We start from the raw sequence: 20,164 nt of genomic DNA on the forward strand, positions 1-20,164 counted from the left end.
CCTGTCAGTGGTGCTTTTGATTCTGCCTGGAGAATTTGGCCTTGAATCTGTGATGGCATTTTACAGTGGTGTCCATCTTGGTAGTTTTGTCCTCTGCAAGTTAGGGTGGGTGGTGGAGAGCTTGGGAAATGCCACCTCTTCTAGAATTTGTGAAAACCTTAATGGTGCCCTGCTACCTCCTTCCCTGTGCATCTTTGTCCTTTATAACTAACCATCCCCACCTCCAGGCCTCCACATTCATTCATGAGGGATTCTAAAAACCAAGGACATTTCTTTATTTTTCTTCCAGTTTTACTGAGATACAATTGACACAGTACTGTGTAAGTTCAAGTTGTACAGCATAATGATTTGACTTAACATACATCATGAAATGATTACCACAGTAAGTTTAGTGAACATCGATTATCTCATATAGATACAAAATTAAAGAAAGAGAAAAAAAATTTTTTTTCCTTGTGATGAGAACGCTTAGGGTTTACTCTCTTAACAACTTTCATAAATAACATAAAGCAGTGTTAATTATATTTATCATGTTGTACATTACATCCCTAGTACTTATTTGTCTTATAACTGGAAGTTTGTACTTTTTGACTGCCTTCATCTAATTTTCCCTCTCCCCACCCCCTGCCTCGTAACCACAAATTTGATCTCTTTTTCTATGAGTTTGTTTTTGAAGTAAAGGTGACCTACAGCACAATGTTAGTTCCTGGTGCACGACATAATAATTCAATATTTCTGTACATTTCAAAATGATCACCATGATAAATCTAGGTACCAGCTGTCAACAGACAAAGATATATTTATTATATTCCCCATGCTGTACATTTCATACCTGTGACACAATTATTTTGTAACTGTAAGAAGTTTGTACCTCTTAATCTCCCTCACCTATTTCTCTCCTCCCTGCACATCCCCACCCCAAATGGTAGGTATTCTTACTAAGTGTATTTTTTGTTTTGTTTTTTTTAAATTGAAGTATAGTTGATTTACAATACTGTGTTAGTTTCAGGTGTACAGCAAAGTGATTCAGTGATATATATGTATTTTTTTAGATTATTTTCCATTTTAGGTTATTACAAACCTAATATTTTTGTGGTTATTACAAAAGATATTGAATATAGTTCCCTGTGCTATACAGTAAATCTTTGTTTATCTATTTTATGTATAGTAATTTGTATCTGTTAATCCCATGCCCCTTCCCCTTTGGTAATCATAAGTTTGTTTTCTGTGTTTGTGAGTCTGTTTCTGTTTTGTATATAGATTTGTTAGTATTAGTTTTTAGACTCCACATGTAAGTGATATCATATTTGTCCAGAGACATTTCTAATAGATGTATGGGCCAGCACATTGACAACTGAACATTGTTGCCTGAGAATTTGTTTATTCAGCAACGAATGTTTGAGTGCCATTCTTAGATTTGTTTGGGATCCATTTGTGCACAAGATGACCAAGGTCCCTGTGCTCATGTGGTAGTTGGACAGGGTTGGGAGGGCCATGTAGGGATGGGGAAGAAAACAAGGTAACCATGTCCTTCAAGCTGCTGCTGGAAAGTGGACTCTTCCTGAGGGACTCCCTTAGACCCTTTCACTACTTCTCACCTCTCACCCACATTCTGGACGCCCAGCTGAAGCGGCCAAAGAACGACCTTTGTCAACAGAGCTTTCAGGCACAGAGCCCTGTATGTCCTCTGGCCCAAAGCCACGGCTTCAAAATCTTAACATTACCCTTTGGCCCAGGGTACTCTCTCGACACAGCCTCATAGATAATTTGTCCTGAACCTTGAAGTGAGGTGAGGGCTGAGGCCACTTTTTTTAGATACTTCTCTTCCTCTCCATTATTGTCTTATATTTTAAAAGCCCAGGTTGGATCAATAAGTATTAAATGTATCACATATTTATTACTCCTTTTGGAGACTGCTTGACTCTTTCCTCCCTCTCCTGCTTTATCAGTATCCTAGATACAGGATTGATACAAAGGATCTACCACAAATAGATCCTTTGGGGACTTCCCTGGTGGTGCAGTGGTTAAGAATCTGCCTGCCTATGCAGGGGACACAGATTTGAGCCCTGGTCCAGGAAGATCCCACATGCCGTGGAGCAACTAAGCCCGTGCGCCACAACTCTGAGCCTGCACTCTAGAGCCCCCGAGCCACAACTACTGAGCCTGCGCGCCACAACTACTGAAGCCCGCCCACCTAGAGCCTGAGCTCCGCAACAAGAGAAGCCATCGCAATGAGAAGAACACGGACTGCAACAAAGAGGAGCCCCCGCTCAACACAACTAGAGAAAGCCCATGCGCAGCAGCAAAGACCCAATGCAGCCAAAAATAAAGACAAAAACAAAAAAAACCCAAATAGATCCTTTGTATCAGTCTCTCCATTCCCTGCCTCTTTCTCCTATTGCCCACAGTATACAACTTAGCAGAGAGTCAACACTAAATATGATTCTACAAAAAATAAGGAAAAAAAGTTTTGTCCTATTACCCATTTTAATTAAAAAGCCCTTATTAGACAATCTGAAAACGATGGCTGAAAACCACAGCCTCCATCATCTTTGAAGCCAAGAATTAGCACCTGGGCTCCTGCCTGATTCATCGCTAAGGAAGGGATGAGAGGTGATCGGTGGTTGTCTGGATGCTGTTGATCAGTAACAGAGCCTTGGTCAACATTGTCACTTTTCCAAACTTGACAAAATCCAGTTGGCTTTCCCACTGCATATTCTGGTGGCATCTTAGACCAGGTAGAGTTCAATAAACTTTCTTGAAATCCAGGATTTTGCAGAGATTGAAATTGTTCCCTCAAAGCCTAGATTGTCAAGGAGTAAACCACAGCTCTGGTTCTCTTCTTCACTGGGAGCAATTCATCTTCATAATCAAAGACTAATACATTCAGGTAAACTGTGTTCCTGTGTGGATTTAAATCTTACTGTTCAAAATTCACTCTTGATAGTAAAAAAATAAGGATGAGGCAAATGGGTTGAAAAGGGTTCCGTAGGACCCTCTAATGGAAAAGGAGCCAAAGATTATAAAACTTTAGAGCTTATGAGTTTAATGACACATATCCCAAAATCTTCTTTCTGGAAAAGTTTCTTGAGAACTGGGGGCCAGAAATATGTTACAGAACAGCTATCTCATGGAATAATAACTCCTTTGAGTATGGTTTCCTACAGCTGTGCAATCTAACTCCTAGTTGGCTAAACCTCCTTACAGAAGTTAAGATCTGCCCAGGGGACGCTGGGTCAAATAACCATGAACCAGCTTTCTCTTCCTCTCTGCCCTCCTCTATCTGGGAGGTGTTAGTAGCTTTGCTCAAGACTCCCCAGAGCAACTGGAATTGTTTCTGCTGGAGGAGACGCTCTGCAGCCCGGGCTCCGTGGGACTGAGGTGGCATCAGCTGGAGTGAGTGTGGGGATCCTGGGACAACCTTACCTGGTTTGTTTCTGAGAATTAAAGAAGTTGAGGGCAAGGGTCTTCTGGGAATTTTACTGAGGATGAAGAGGCCTGCAGGGAAACCACTAAGGGAGAGATTATTCAGGGTGAATGACCAAGAGTGTAGAGTAGATATTCTGGGGCCACTAGTTTTCCAGAACAGAGCTGAAATTGCTGGTTTTAAGAATGACTACTTTCTCCTCTGGTTGAGCACAGAGGGAGTAACTGGCAGATTTGCTTATTTAAAAAGAGAGGAATTAATGCAGAACTTTTTCATTTAAAAAAAAAAGACTAAATCTGAAACTTTGTTTGTCTCTTTTGGACCCTCATCTAAGAGCTGCTAAACATCTACAACCTCTTATCTCTTAAAGTTACTTTCATTTTTTATTTCTTACCCTGAATCCTTATAAGAAACTACGGTCTTGACAAGTAGGCTGCGGGACAACTCATCCCTATGGGACTCTAAGGACTGGCCACTTGTCTGTGACATTCATCCTCCAAATACCTTCTCTTCAGGGAACTTGAGTTCCCAGACAGCCTGGGCCCCCCTGATGGCCATGAGAGGTAGGGGACTGATCCTGTGGATCTCAGGCTGAGGACTTTCTCATGGACCTGGAACCCTCTGCTTTGCAGCTTGAAGAGCTCCAATGGCAGTTAACAAGGGTCCAACTTTGCTGGATGAAGACCGCCCTGTAAGTAACCTGGGCTTATATGAGACAGTGGACAACTCTGTGGGGAGGAAGGAGACGGGAGGAGAAGTTCAGGGGCCTTAGAGCAAGATATGTCTAGATTATATTCATAACTCATTGACCATTATGTCTTAGTTATTCTTGCCCTCACTACCTTTTGCAGAAGGCTGTTAGAGAATGTGAGGGGGAAGAAAAGATGTCTATTAAAAACTAGGTACCTTGGAGAAAAAGCACAGAAAAGTTGGCTGGGAGGGAAAGGAGAGGAAGGGAACTACTATATTCTAAAGCCTGAAACAGAAGCCCATGCTTTGTCCACCCAGGCGAAATGTATATTTGGGATGGAGCCTCTGCATTTTGTAACTCCAGAGGCTTCTTGTATGGTGCAGTCTATGTAAATGGCACCTCTTAGAGTTACACGATGCACATTATGTATGTGGGAAGGGGTTAGAGGGGCAGTGTGTCCAGTTTGTGTGTCTGACCTGGTTTTCAGTGTGACTCAGAGTGGTTTGACACATTTAGGTGTATTGATGCCTCCTGGCAAGGCCTCTCTAATTTAGGTACAGTTCAAATAGTGAAACTTAAAAATTGTGAACCCATATAATACCCATCTTGTCCCAAGTTAGGCTTTAACTAACCTCTGTACTAGTAATCACCATGTTAAGTTTTTTATTGGATCATAGAACACAGAGAGGCATAAAATGATCAAGTGCATAGTTAAGAGGTATTGATAGTTTATTGCCGTCCCAGGACCTCTCTCCTTTGGCTTTGCCTATAACAACTCCTGAAGGTTCTGTCCAAAATGTTAAAGAAATTTTTTCTTGTTTACAGTCATAATCTTTTTCTAGTCCAAATTTCAAACTCACCTGCAAGACCAAAAGCTGAAATATTGCAGCTTGCTGTCTAGTATACATCAGGTCTCCTTGATGGGTCTTCTAATTCAGCCGCCTACAAACAGAAGAAGCTAGGTCCTCACCTTTAGAGTAGAACTATGCAACAGTGCATATTCAAAGCTACAGAAGGAGCTCGAACATCTGAGTCAGACCTGGGATGTTTATGTGGAGAATTCTTAATATTCCTAAGAACAGACAGAAAAATATAATACCCTTCACTAGCCCCAGCAACCATAATCCATGGACAATTGTGCCTCATCCTCACCCCATTCATTCCCCAGCCTTGTGTTTTTTGTTTTGTTTTGTTTTTGTTTTTTTGCGGTACATGGGCACTGCTGTGGCCTCTCCCGTGGCGGAGCACAGGCTCAGGACGCGCAGGCTCAGCGGCCATGGCTCACGGGCCCAGCCGCTCCGCGGCATGTGGGATCTTCCTGGACTGGGGCACGAACCCGTGTCCCTTGCATCGGCAGGCGGACTCTCAACCACTTCGCCACCAGGGAAGCCCCCTTGTGTTATTTTGAAGCAAATCTCAGACATGCTGTTTCAGGCCTGAGTTGGCCTGGCAGTGCCACTCACTAGCTGTGTGATCTTGGGTAAGTCACTTCACATCTCTGAGTCTTTGTCTCATTGGCAAAGTGCTGATGATAATGCTGTCCTCAGAGTGTCGCTCTTAGAATTAAATGAGGTCATATCATGAAAGCACCCCAATCAGTGCCTGGAGCATAATGGCACTGAGTAAATGTTTCCCTCTGCAGGATTAGAATCCACTTTTTCTTTTTTTTTTTTAACCTCAAAGATCAGTGTTTCTCCACTAAGATTCTTAGGTGATCTAAAGTTTAATTAAGTGCCTGCTGTTGAGATTAGAATGCATTAATAAGAGCACAGCACCCCAATAACGAGAGGTGATGGTTTCACTATACCTCACACACTCAGACCACACCTGGAATGCTGTCTTCAAGTCTGAGTGCTATATTTTTTAGAAAGGCGATGTCAAACTGTAGTGTGTGCAGAGGAGGGAATCAGCAGATCAGGGCGCTGAGCCGTTTGTAAGCTAAGTAAGGAACTAGAGCTATTTAGAATGGAGAAGGGACTGCTAAAGGGAGAAATATTTGTCTTCAAGTGTGTGAAAGGCCAGCCCATGAATGATGAAACAGATTTCCTCAGTATTGTTACACAGGGCAGAGAGTGGAGCGGATTTCAGCTCAGCCACGCTGTCCAACAAGGGGCATAGGCCACTCTATGAGGGGTGAGCTCCATGCAAGGAGACGTCCAAATACAAGCCTCCCAGAGGGACCATGGGAAGCAGTCTTGCTACAGAGGCCCCTGGAGGCCTAAGATTCTGTGATTCTGTATGGTTGGGCAGATCTAAACTTAACACCTTAGGTGCAGCCCTGACTGTGATTCACCTATTCAACTAACATTACTGTGCAGGCTTTAGGTTAGGCCCTGGAGATACAGAGATGACAGTCTCCTGGGAGAGAGCCAAGTACACACATGATCAATACGAGCACCATGTATGATACGGAAACAACCCAGCGAGGGAAGTGGTGGCTTCTGATGTGAAGGAGGAGAGTCAGGAAGCTTCACACAAGAAGCAATGCTCAAGCCGTGTCTTGAAGGAGTGACATTTTGCCAGACGGAAGGGACTGTGGGAGGGAAGGGGAGCATCCTAGGCAGTGGGACAAGCACTGGAGGCAGGGAGGCAGTCTCCCGAAAAGACCAGAATGATGTTCAGATGAAGCTACCAATCCAAGATGGACTAAAACTCCAGGCAGGTGCGCCGACACACTTGCTCCTACCATTAAGTTTAAGTGGGGTGGCTGCGGGTTGGGGGGTAGCCCCTGGAGGCCAGAGTTTGCCCAGTAGCTCTCCAGAGCCAGGATTGTGACCAGGAGAGCATGGCAGCTTGGCTCTTGTTTTCCCTGTGGGGCCTCCAGAGACCTCTCTAGTCTGGGTTTCTCCTAGGTCTCTTGGACCCAGGCCAGCCCTAATGGGCTCCATGGCCCTGGGGCTGCCTCCCCAGAAGGTGGGAGGAGGAGGTGGGATGACTTCAGTACCTGCTTTCCTTCCACTCCAGGAGCAGGAGAACGTGCTGCAGCGGGTTCTGCAGCTGCCGGTGGTGAGCAGCACCTGTGAGTGCTTCCAGAAGACCTACACCAGCACCAAGGAAGCCCACCCCCTGGTGACCTCTGTATGCAGTGCATACGAGAAGGGCGTGCAGAGCGCCACCAGCTTGGCAGCCTGGAGCATGGAGCCGGTGGTCCGAAGGCTGTCCACCCAGTGTGAGTCCTTGCACTCGGAGGCTGTCTGCCTGTTCAGTGATGCTCACTGCCTGCCTGCCAATCTTTTGTCCGTCTATCAGTCTGTTTGATAGCTTGCTTGTCTGTCTGCCTTTTTGTTTGTCTGACTGCCTTCCTGAGTATCTACATCCCATTACATAGTCTTTTCATCTACAGATATAGATGATATAAATATAGATGTAGATATAGATATAGGTCTCTTCTCATGTATAGATGCCTCATCTGTAGCCCAGCTGGCATTTTCCTAGGACGACAATGATGGGCCACATAATTGGCAGGAGAAGGGGTGGGCAGAGCTATGAGGGCAGTGGTGGGAGTGGGGGCCCATGGCAGACCAGACACCCACTTTGGCTCCAAATCCAGCAGCAGCAGCAGGAACTAGCAGAGTCTGGCACAGAGGCAGAGGCAGTGGGCACTAGGGCTAGCCTGGCAGGGATGGGGGGAGAGGAGGGAGAGGGGAAGCCCTCTGGGTCCAGCAGCTGATGGTACTGGCCCCATGACAGGCCGGGGCAGCAGAGAGCTACCAGTCAGGGCCCTGAAGGTGAGGACAACTTACCAGACCTGCCCCTGTTCAAATTGTTCTGCCCCGTTGGAAAATATGGTCTCCACGGCACGGCTCTGGGCTGAGGGAAATTCCAGAAGTCTAGGACCTGCCACAGTCCTGATTACAGAGTTATGGGTATCTGAGGATTTGGCACAGCCAACGGGAGAGGGCAGATATAAAGAAGACCTGGGCCTGGGTCCACCTCCCTGCCTGCAAACTCCTTAAATAATTTCCCTGGGTCTCACTTTGCCCAATCAGAAGTCAGCCAAGTCATCTGGGCTCTCTGCTGCTTGAGAATTTTGTGAAGAAACCTGGGATATCTGGAGAAAGAACATATGAAAGAGAATATATAGATATCCTTTAAAACTGTGATCTCCATGGTCATGTGTGCAGAGCTGATGTCCTCGGCAGCCCCTGGGCAGTATCTCCCGGGAACATTTGCATCCTCTGGCACTCTTCCCTGTGACCTTCTTCCCAGTGTTGACCATCTCATTCCTAGAGGTTAAAAGGAAGGGCCATGGACTATCTGGAACTCTAGAACAGCCTTTCACCTCTAGAATTAAGCAGTGCCAGGCCTGTTCCCACCCTAGGGCCTGGCTGCCCCTCCACCATGACACCTCTGCTCTCCCCCCTCGTGTTCACCCAGCGCTCACCCAAAGAGGGGTTGTAGGAGGAGGAGAGACCAGGATCTGTTGGTGATTCACAAAGGTTCTGTCACTTCCTCCTCACGACAACCCTGCAAGGTTTGTCCGCATTAATCCACATTTTACAAGTGAGGAACTTGAGGCTCAGCCAGGTTGCGACCTGCCTGAAACTACACTGCAGATGCAGGTGCTGGGCTTTGAGTACAGATCTGCATGACTCCAGAGCTCCAGCTCAGAGGGAAAACATCCTGCTCTCAAGGAGTCACAGTGAATGGTGGCTAAAGGTAGCAGAGGGCCTCAGATTCCCAGATGCTTTGGGGGTAGCAGGGCTGGGGGTTTTGAGGGCTCCAAGGTGCCTTCCTTGGCACAGAGGCCCCTGCTGGGCTCTCACAGTGGGGGCAGAGCTCACCTGACCATGGCCTTTTGCTTCCAGTCATAGCTGCCAACGAGCTGGCCTGCCGAGGCCTGGACCACCTGGAGGAAAAGATCCCGGCCCTCCAGTATCCTCCCGAAAAGGTGAGCCCCTCCCCTCTTCTCTAAGGCTCCCCACATTCTGTTGTCACTGCCTCCCAGTTGAGGAGAGGGCACGAGCCCATGATGCATAAATGTGAGTCTTTTGTTTCTGTGGCAAATGCCTTCCAAGGCTGGTGGCAGCTGCCTGTCCCTAAGACCATACGATGGGCTTCTTCCTCTCCCTGTGGGGCCAGATGAAGGCAGGCTTTCTGAAACCAGCAGGCACAGCCCAGAGGCAAACTCAAACAGGAGCTTGGGGTAGGGCCCACTGCTTCTGATTCCCTGCTCTTTGGACCGTTTGGTGACTACAGCCACCTGAGATCATGGGTCACACTCGTCAGATCCCAGGATTGCAGTCCCATGTCCTCAAGATCCAACACTTTATGGACCATGAGACTGAAAATGTCACTTCACCTGGATGGCTATTCATTGGGCATTTGCCATGGTAAGGGCCATGTCTGGTGCTTTGGGGGAATAAGTTGCACTCTCAGACGCTATCCATCTCACTGACAAACTACCACCCATCTCACAAACATTTACTGAGCCCTACCCTATGACAGGGGTCATGACATATGATTTATAGAGCCCTCTCATTTAATCCTCTTGTCAATCCTCTGGTATAGGGGTGGGTATCCCCATTTTACAGATGAGAAAACTAGTGACTTCCCCCTGACCACACAGCCTTAAGTGGAGGCCACATGAGAGCAGGTCTATTTGGCTCTGAGGCGTGTGCTCTTCACTTATTTTTCCAGATAAACGGCAACGTCTTTGTCACAGAAGAGCTCCTAAGGCAAAGGAGAGAAAGACATTATTTCAATGCAGAACCTGTAGGAAGATCAACCACATCTATAAGTCCACATAAGTGCAGATAGGAATGTGAGCAATGTTATGAGGGCAAGACAGAGCAGACAGCAGAGGAATTTGGAAGAGGAGATGTCTTGTGTGCATGAGGTGTTATCAAGGAGGTGGACTTTGGGGGGCATTCTTGAAGGATGGTTAGGATCTTGACAGGTAGAAATGGGGTGCAAAGAAGCCAGGAGATCTAAGTGGTTGGCACAAGAAGGACTGGAGCCCTTTTCCTTTTAAGTTCAGCTTAATCAAGCTGCCCAAATATTGGTGCCAGTCCCCTTTAAATGAGGCTTTCCTGAAGCTGGGCTCAGGGTCTGTCAGATCCAATGCCTGACTCCCCTCCCCACTTCCTCCAGATTGCTTCTGAGCTGAAGGACACCATCTCTACCCGCCTTCGCAGTGCCAGGAACAGCATCAGTGTGCCCATCGCCAGCACTTCAGACAAAGTCCTAGAGGCCGCTCTGGCTGGCTGTGAGCTCGCCTGGGGGATGGTCAAAGACACTGCCGAATTTGCTGCCAACACCCGAGCTGGCCAGCTCGCCTCTGGAGGGGCCGACTTGGCCTTGGGTGGTGTTGAGAAGGTGGTAGAGTTCCTCCTCCCTCCAGCCAAGGAAGAGTCAGGTATCTGCCATTAGGGGGCCTGGGGAGTGAGTTGGCCCCCATGCTGCTTGGGAATTAGGAAGAGGCAGCCAGGGCCCATCTAGCCCCTGCTCTGGAACAGGGATGGCCCAGCAAGATTTTCAGATGGATCCATCCTCACCTAGCCCTCTCTCCCCATTTTTAAGTGGAGAAAGTGAGTTGCCCAAATCACCAGCAAGCTTGTGGTGGAGCTAGGATGACCACTTTCTAACCCTAGACACAACCCAGCTTTGCCCAGTGCCTTTCTGATCAGCTTTCCTTTCCTTCCCCTCACAAACTCCTACCTAGCCCCTGCTCCAGGACACCAGCATGCCCAGAAACCTCCCCAGGCCAAGCCAGGCCTCGTGAGCAGGGTTGGGGCCCTGGCCAACACTCTCTCTCAACACACCTTCCAGACCACAGCCCGGGTGCTGAAACAGGGCCAGGCCCTGGCCATGTGGATCCCAGGTGTGGCGCCCCTGGTGAGTGTCTGCCCTGAGCTCTGACTGACCCACGGCCTGGGAACCCTGTCTGTGGGCCTCCTGGTCCCTCCCATCCCCTACCCAATTCTGCCTCCTGTCCTAGGAACTTCCTCTCTTCCGGCCTGGGCGGGGACTTTAGGTCTAAGGACAAGAGGACTTAGGTGGGGTGGTGGGCTAGTCCTCTAGGATGCAAGGGGAGAGGGCAGGCCTGCTTGTTAGGGTGGTCCTGCCCCCCACCCTCTTCTGTCTCTCCCATTCTCCCTCTGAGTCACCCCCACCCTCCCAAGCCTTCCTCCTCCCAAGTGGGCCCTCCCACTTGTGAGGAAGCAGAGACACCCCCCCCCCCCCCCCCCGCCCCATCTGCCCTCTAGGCACTAGGGAGTGTCATCTGTAAATAAGCAAGGCACAAAACCCATTCTGTTGGGCAGAGAGCCCCAGCTGGGCTGTGTCTCTGACTGTGCCCAGGGTTCTGGTTTCCCTTTTAGAGGCTTCTAATTTGCATCCCACTGCACCCAAGGTAAAGCTGCCTTTTCTAGGCCCAGATAGGGCTTACTCCCCACCACACCCCACCTCCACCTCTCTGTGTATTTTAGCAGAGATAGCCTGGATTATTTTCATAGGAACTTTAGTAAGAAACTAAGCAGCCCCCCACCTCAAAAAAAAGGAAATAAAAGCATTAACGCATAAATGTCAGCAAACAAGATAACCACTTCTCAGCCATCAAGAGGGTGGTACTTTTAAAAGCATCCTCAGGCCTGGCTCATTCATTCAAGCAAATGTTTGCTGAGAACCTACTATGTGCCAGTTCCTGTAGCTCCAGTAGGGATACAGGAGTAGTAGTTCTCCTCTGTCACCTGCACTGGGGGGCCACTTCCCCATGGGGGCTAGACTAACTCCTGCGCCCTGGCCTAGCCCCTAGTGGGCGGGGGCCACTGAACGGCACAGCCTCAGCCACCACCGTTCATATAGAAAATAATGGTGTCCCAGGGACTTCCCTGGCGGTCCAGTGGTTAGGACCTTGCCTTCCAATGCAGTGGGTGTGGGTTCGATCCCTGGTCAGGCAGCTAAGATCCCACATGCCTCGCAGCCAAAAGACCAAACATAAAACAAGCAATACTGCAACAAATTCAATAAAGACTTTAAAAATGGTCCACATCAAAAAAGAAAAAAATCTTAAAAAGAAAATAATGGTGTCCCCTAAGGATGTATAACAAGGAGACCCTGTTTGTGGGGTTCCCTAGGGGTTTGAAATGAGCCAAGCTGTGCCCCAGGGGACACCAGCCCACCTACCCATGTCAGTTTCCTCCCATGGGATCCTCTGGCCCACTTGATTTTTTTCACTCTTTAAAAGATCTGCAGGGAGGTATGTACTAAAGCTAAACATACATATCCCCTATGACTCAGCAATTCCACCCGACAGAAATAAGAGCTTATGTCCCCCAAAGACACACCGGAAATGTTCCTATCAGCTTTATCCTTAGCCAAGAACTGGAAATAACACAAATGTCCATCAACAGTAGAATGGGTATATTGTGGTATATTTATTCAGTGGAATATGACACAAATGAAAAAGGAGGAACTACTCTGACCCTCAGTAATGTGGATGAATCTCACAACACAACGTTGAACAAAAGCTATTCATGAAAGAAAACACGTTGTGTGAGTCCATTTACAAATGAGAAAAATCAATGCATGGTGATAGAGGCCAGAATGTGGCCACCCTTATGTGGTACTGACTGGGTGAGGGGCACAGGGAGTCTTCTGGGGTGTCGAAAATGTCTATATCTTGATCTGTAATGGTCACACAGGTGTGTGTTTCTAAAAATTCCCAGAGGTGTATACTAAAGCTTGTGCACCTTAGTGGGTGTAAGTTACCACTCCATAAAAAGTTTGAAGAACAGTCTGCTGGGGCCAGGCCCTGCTTGCCTCCCCCAACCCTGACCCTGGGGGTGAGGGGCTTTGCCTGCTGGGGCTGCCCAGCCTCTGGCAGGGGCTGTGAAACCAGCAGCCCGCCACCTTCCCGCCCTCAGAGCAGCCTGGCCCAGTGGGGCGCATCGGCGGCCATACAGGTGGTGTCCCGGCGGTCGAGTGAGGTGCGGGTGCCCTGGCTGCACAACCTCACTGCCACCCGGGAGGAGGACCACAATGACCAGATGGACACAGAGGGGGAGGAGACAGAGGTGGAGGAGGAGGAATCAGAGACGGAGGAGAACAAGCTCAGTGAGGTAAGGGAGAGAGCAGAAGCCGAGCGGGATGCGGGAACCTGGAGGTCCCACAGCCCACCGAGGGGGTGAGAAGCAGAGGCCCCGGGTGAAACAGGGGCCCCAGGAATGTAGTACATGGGTGCAGTGCTCTTCACCTCACCCCCAAACGCCCAGATAACAAAGTTCTCTCAGAGGATCCTCACAACAACCCCATAAAATAGGCAGGACAGAGATTGTCATCCCCATTTTGCAGATGAAGAAACTGAGGTTCAGAGAGCAGAAGTGACCTGCCCAAGAGCCAGGCTAATAGTTTTTTCAGTTTGGTATCCACGTTCTTTCCCCTCTAGCTCTGGGGATGGTGAGGAGAGGGGAAGGGTCAGGGGAGTTGCTGAGGAGGCACTGACCTTGCTCTGGCCCACAGGGAGCAGCCCTGCCTGGCCCACAAGACCTCCTGGGTGGTGTGGTGCACACCCTGCAGAAGGCCCTCCAGAGCACCATCTCGGTCGTGACGTGGGTGCCTGCGGCTGTGCTGGGCACGGCAGGGAGGTTGCTGCATCTCATGCCAGCCCGTGCTGTCTCCTCCGCCAAGGGCAGGGCCATGTCCCTGTCTGATGCCCTGAAGGGCGTTACTGACAACGTCGTGGACACCGTGGTGCACTATGTGCCGGTGAGTCCCCCTACCCTTCTGGCTAACCCTCCCCCTCCCCCCCCACCCCTGAAAGGACAGATAAAGCAGATTTGACTGAAGGGGCTGCAGCTGCCCTCCCTTCCCCAGTCTCTGATCCTCAGTGCCCCAGAAACATTTTGACATACTATGGCCTTGACTGGGGGCCTTGGCAGCCCCCAAAGTACAGAGACCTGTGGCCTTGGCCTGAGACCTTTCCCCACATCTGTCCTTCCCACCTGCTGCTGGGGAGGTCACCCACCATTAATCTGGGGGTCCCAGTGGCCAAGTCCTCACCCCTCAGCTCCGAACTGAAGGACCTGGCAGGTTTGCATGCTGCTCCCTGGGAAAGCATTGCAGGGAGGCTTCCAGGGCACCCTGCGGGGTTGGCTAGTTTCCAGGGGACAGCAGCTGCCGCCATGCCAATTCCAACACCTGTCACCAACAGGAAAACCCCAAGGAGTGCCAGTACTATCACTTTGGGGGTCCCTGGGTCCCTTTCCAGAGCAAGTTACAGGTCGAGCAGTCAGTAGGAGGGCTGGTCAGGGCAGGAGGCCCCTTAGAGCTGAGGGTTGAGGGAGGCTGTGAGGGTAGTGGGGGAATGGGTTACTCAGCCACTCACTCTCACCAAGAGGCATGGCAGGGGGTCTTGGCAGCCAGCTTGTTCACCTTGGGCCCAAAACAGAGCCAGGCGTGGGTACCCTGACCCAGGCAGGGGCAAGGAAGGGTCCAAGGAAGGGTCAGGAACGCCACTGACCTCCCACTGAGGAACCTCCGAGGGAGACCCGAGGGGTCCAGAAACTTTAGAGGGTGGCTGTCTGCCTTGCCTTGGGGGTCTGGACTGTGCACACTGTCAGGGAGGGCAGGACCTAAGCGGTCTCCCCCACACCCTCCATCCCTGTCCCACACCCCGGCCTCTGCCCTCCGGACGGTCGCTCCCTGGAGGCGTGACCGCGAGGGCCGCAGAGGAGGCGGTGGTGGGAGGCGCAGGGACTAGGGCCAAGGCGGGGGCCTAACGTGGTTTGCCGGCCCCCAGCTCCCCAGGCTGTCGCTGATGGAGCCCGAGAGCGAATTCCGGGAGATCGAAAACCCGCCTGCCGAGGCCGAGAGCCCGGAGGCGGAGCGCAGGGGGTCCGGGGCGCTGCCCGCCGGCTCGGATACCGCGTCGCGCCCCGCGCAGTCCCGCGGCAGCCTGCGCAGCGCTCGGGGCCCGGGCGCGGAGGACCGGGTGGACACGGCCGCCGCGCCGCGCACCGCCTTGCCGGCCATGCCCCGCGAGAAGCCCGCGCGCAGGGTCAGCGACAGCTTCTTCCGGCCCAGCGTCATGGAGCCCATCCTGGGCCGCACGCAGTACAGCCAGCTGCGCAAGAAGAGCTGAGCCCGCTGCCCCCATCGCCCTCCCGGCCCGGCCCGCCGCCCCTCCCCGGCCGAGCGCTGGGGCTGTTGTCTCCTGAAAACAAACAGAACCTACATGTCCAAATGAGCATTGACTTCTTCCAAGTAGTCCCCTTGGGTCCCGAGCCTCATTCCAAGGATGCTGCCAAGGCACACATCATCTTCTGAGCATCCTTTTTGGGCTTAGCTGTCAGAGCCCATTTTTGAGAAGCATCAGACTAGCAGTCTGCTTTAATTCTATGCCTTGTTATTTTTACCAAAAGATTAATTGCCTAACTTGATCTCTCACTTCTTTCACTAAATTTGTGGCCAAGTGACATTTAACTGTTTCCAGTATTTACATCCATCCTCTGTAGACAAATATTTGTCACCAGTGAACGTGTCACTACCCTAAAGGTTCAAGCAGTAGATCCTGCCACATTTTTAAGCCCTGAATGCAGAGATTCCTCTGAGTATACAGGCTCTCAGAAGACTACTTTGAAGGGAACAGCAATCAGGTGCAAAAGCTCTTGAGTGTTTATATACCTACGAGCATCACTTTCTGAGTGCCCCACACTCTTCACAGGCTGAGTCCTGGCCTGTGCTCTGTAGCGCCACCGTCCTGTTCACAGCTACATTTCCATTTGCACCCTTACTGCTTTCCACCTGCATGTTCACCCTTCCGTCCACTTCTCGAATGCTGGCGCCCCTAGTGCTGGGAGACAGTGGTGATCGTTTGTTATACAGTATAGACCATATATTTGGACTCTATAGCCACTGTTCATTCCAAGCCCTATTTTTGAAAATGTTAATATTTCTTACATTTGGAAATGCATACATATAAGTTAAAAATTCAAACACTGCCAAAGGATGTGTGCCTTCCTCCCTGAGTTCCCTGGTTTCTCTTCCCCAAAGCAACCATGGTGCCAGTCTCTTCTGTATCTTTCTGATTACGGACTGTGCATGCACAGGCACATGTGTATATACTCCCCACTGTTTACACAAGCTGTGGGAGGTTATACTCAGTGCTGTTTTCACTCAGCAATACATCTTAGAAATCTTTTTTGTATCAGTATCATAAATCCTCCTTGCTCTTTTTAACAGCCACACAGTAAGTGCTTCATAATATAGATGTGCTATGTTTGATTAAACTAGTGCCCTAATCATGGACTTTTAGGTTGTTTCCAATTGTTTGCTCCTTCGAACAGTGCTACAGTAAATGTCTTTATACAAACGTTTCATGTAGACGTGTGCATATAGCTATAGGGTAAATTTATAACTTGGAATGATGACATGTCGAGTGAAAGGGAACGTTCATTTTAAACCTTGATAGATAATGCCAAGTAGCCTTCCAAACCAAACTCAGTTTTTCTTGTCATCTGCAGCTGCACAGATAATTCTGACACTTCTGTCAGTCCTTTTAGACATCTCTATATATATACACTCAGCCCCTATAGGTCCCCCTCAGATCCATGAGCACCCTCTTGGCCGCCACTCTGTGGCACACCTAAGAGTCCAGCTCCGTGTAACTGACTCTGGGCCCTGGCAGATCTTTGGTGTAATGAGTCCTTGGCCTTTATCTGTGGTTTTGAAATCTGAGGATGCCCAGAATGAGGAGAGGGGAGTGTTGATGGACATACACATATGGACATGGTCATGACCTTGAACTAGCTTTGGGCCCTCCACCCAACCTCACAATCCACACCACACTCAGCAGTTTCCTGGGGAGGGGGTATGGATCTGGCAAGAGGGGCCCTCAGAAGGTGATATGACATGGCTAAGAAGGCAGTACCAGCCTACCCCTGGCAGGGTTCCTGTGGGCAGCTGCTGGAGAACTGGCCTCAGGTCTGGTTGTGTAGAGAGAAACACACAGCTATCCTGGGCCTCACCTGCCCATGCTGCTTTCTTCCTGGAGCTCCAGAAACCACACTCCTGACTGTCTACTCCTCCACGGTCCTGTGGCTCCTCCTGCCAGGAGCAACCCAGGAGAACTGTAGAAGTCAGAACACCCATTGGCCAGACACAGACCCCTCACCCTGTCCTGGACCTCAGCCAGGGTGCCGGGAACCAGTACAGGACAGCCCAGGAAGCAAACAGCTTGCCATATAAGTCTCTTTTTATTATTAAATAGATGGTAAAGTGCTCTGAGCCTGGCCCTCAGTATTTCTGAATACTTTTTGGTGAGAAATGAGAGCAAAGCCTCTTCTCTAAATGGCAGAAATTTGCCTCATTGGCTCCAGGTTGGATGTGGGACTTTTCTCTGTTCTGACAACAGAACATGTTCTTGCTCATGTGGATGTGAGCGCTCATCCACACTCATCTTTGGTAGCTCTGGACCTCAGGAAGACTCCCCCTTCACACTGGGATGCCAACGTTCCTCTCCAGAGAAATACTCTATCCCTTCTCTTCTATTCCAGCTCATAAAATGCACCTCCAACTCAATCACAGCTTTTAGAGATGGAAAAACAACCATTACAGACATACATTTATCCATGCAATTAGTTACCACTTTTTTCTTCCATACTTATCTGGGATCTTAATATCCAAAGGACTTCTGAGCCTGGAGAGAGATATCTCTGCAACTTGGGTTTTAATGCTCATTGTATTAGCCATAGTTTTCCTAAACATTTAAGCACTTTTTACTTAATCAAACTTATTAAATGCATTAATCAAATTATTTTAAATATTTAAATGTTGATACAAACTAAAAAGTCATCAGCTCCATTTTCCAGCCACAGAAAAGAGCAAGGGGGTAGAAGAAATTAAACTTCTGCTTATAACTCACTAGAAAAAACTTAGAGTCACATGGCCACATCTGGCTGAAAGGGAGGATGGGAAATATAGTCTTTATTTGGGGTGGCTAGGCATCTAGTTAAAAATCTGAGGTCTTAAAAGGAGGGGAAGTGGATTCTGGGGGTGGGGGGCAACTTGCAATCTCTGCCACACCACTCTCCTGTCAACAGACATTTGGGTTGCTCCTCTATTTCTACTATTACATACTTTTGGCAGTAAACATTGTTATGAGTTGCTTAGGGAATATGATGAAGAGTGGGATTGCTAAGTCATAAAGTATGTGTATTGTTAACTAGATATTGCCAAATTGTCCTCCAACTTGGTTGTTCTGATTTACATTCTCACCAGAAGTATATGAGTCCTCTTATTCAACGTTCTTACCAACACTCGGTATTGTCTGGTTTTATCATTTTTGCAAATCTGAAGTGTGTATAATGGCATTTCTTTGTGGACTTAATTCCGTGAATCACAGTGATATTGAACATTGTTTATTATGTTTATCGAATGTTTGTATTTCCCCTCTGTGAAGTGTCTGTCAAAACTTTTGCGCGGTTTTCTATTGGTTGTTTTTCTTTTTCTCATTGATTTTTAGAAGACTTTAATATTTTTTGGATACCAATCCTTTATCAACTCTACGCATCACAAATATCCTCTTCCAGTGTGTGGTTTTTCATTCTCTTTATGGTTTCTTTCAATGAACAAAAGTTCTTAATTTTTACTTAGTCAAAATTATAATTCTTTTCCTTTATGTTTTGCAATTTTGAGTAGTTTTTAAAGCTCTCCCTACCATGAAGTCATGAAGATATTCCCCTGTATTTTCTTCAAATATTTTCATAGTTTTGCCTTTTACATTTAATTAATTTTTATATATGGTTTAAGTAGGAATCTGATTTTTCTTCCATATGGATAACTGATTATCCTATACTTTTCCTAATTTCTTGAATTTTTAGTTTCTCCTTAATTGAATTGTACACTGTGGGAAGGCTAAGAGTTTCTTATAGAAGTCAGCTGGAAGCTTCTGACCTGTTGATGTCTGATGCCTGAATGATGCTTTCTTGCATCTAGGTGGAACAGAGGGACCAGGTTCTGCTTCATGTATGGAATAGTCTGGCTTCCCCCGACTCTCAGTTCCGTCGTAGATCAAGTTTCCAAATGTGTTCTATTTATCTATTCCTGTGGCATTAGCACATTGTCTGACTTACAACGGTTTAAAATCTGTTTTCATATCTGGTTGGGCAAGCCCCCCACATTGCCCTTCTGTAGGAGGGCTTTACAACTTCTGGCTCTTTGCTTTTCCATACAAATAATAAAGTCAGCTTGTCAAATTCTACAAAAGGAAAATTTACAGACTCAGCTTGTTTCAATTAACTATAATTATTATTTGCTCTTTTGATGCTCAAATTGTCACAATTTGGCCCCTTTAAGTAGGGGCCTTTGTCCTTTAGGCTGACAACGAACATTCTAAAAGCATGTTTTTTCTGACCACAAAAAAATGATTCCTGTTCTTGACCTAATCCATGGGATCAGCTACTTTTAAAGAGGAATAGTGGTAGCACAATTTGGACCCTGGATATGCATATCTGATTGTTCCATGTGCATATTGGTGATAGACAGAAAAACACTGCACACCCACTAGTGACAGCTAGAAAAAAGGCATTTCTTTCCAAGGTCATCAATTCACATTGATAGTTCCCGTGAACTCTAACATCACAAAAATCTTTAAAATTACTGTAACAAAAGTTTCAGTTTTCTTTTCTCTAAACTTAAGTACCTTAAAATTGTAATTATAATTATACCAAGGTTTCACTGATCATGATCACCTTTTGTTACATTTACATACATAAAGATCTAAGTTTAGTTTTAGGCTTCTTCACATTGAGTCTAAATGAATCTTTTTTGACTGTGTGGTAACAGGCTGCTCCGAATCATTCCAGCTGAGGACCCCAACTTCTTTAGAATATTTCAGACCAACAGAGTAGTTCTATAGCATATCAGAGAACAATGGGGTTTCATCTACTTTTCCCACATGCTTGAATTTTTGGTTTCTCCTAAACTGAATTATATATTGTAGGAAGGGTCATAGCTTCTGGCAGCTTCTAACAGATGAATGTTTGGTACAAGAATGATGGTCCTTCATGATACATGAATCAGTTGACCAGCCTCTCTTAGCTTTG

General features: G+C 48.0%; 1 protein-coding gene across 1 annotated transcript; it reads left to right on the forward strand.

Annotated features, from left to right (window-relative positions):
- Nucleotides 1-4,073: 4,073 nt before the first annotated feature.
- Nucleotides 4,074-15,214, forward strand: PLIN1 (perilipin 1; the record flags this gene model as incomplete). Its single annotated transcript, XM_079913869.1, has 8 exons — nt 4,074-4,118; nt 7,083-7,287; nt 8,927-9,009; nt 10,212-10,476; nt 10,783-10,955; nt 12,986-13,180; nt 13,581-13,826; nt 14,860-15,214. The coding sequence occupies 8 exons, from the start codon at nt 4,074-4,076 to the stop codon at nt 15,199-15,201; spliced, it is 1,554 nt and encodes a 517-aa protein (XP_079769995.1). The 3' UTR covers nt 15,202-15,214.
- Between the last annotated feature and the right edge of the window lie 4,950 nt (nt 15,215-20,164).

This window comes from Stenella coeruleoalba (genome assembly GCF_951394435.1).
Source record: "Stenella coeruleoalba genome assembly, chromosome: 2".
NCBI classification, from domain to species: domain Eukaryota; kingdom Metazoa; phylum Chordata; class Mammalia; order Artiodactyla; family Delphinidae; genus Stenella; species Stenella coeruleoalba.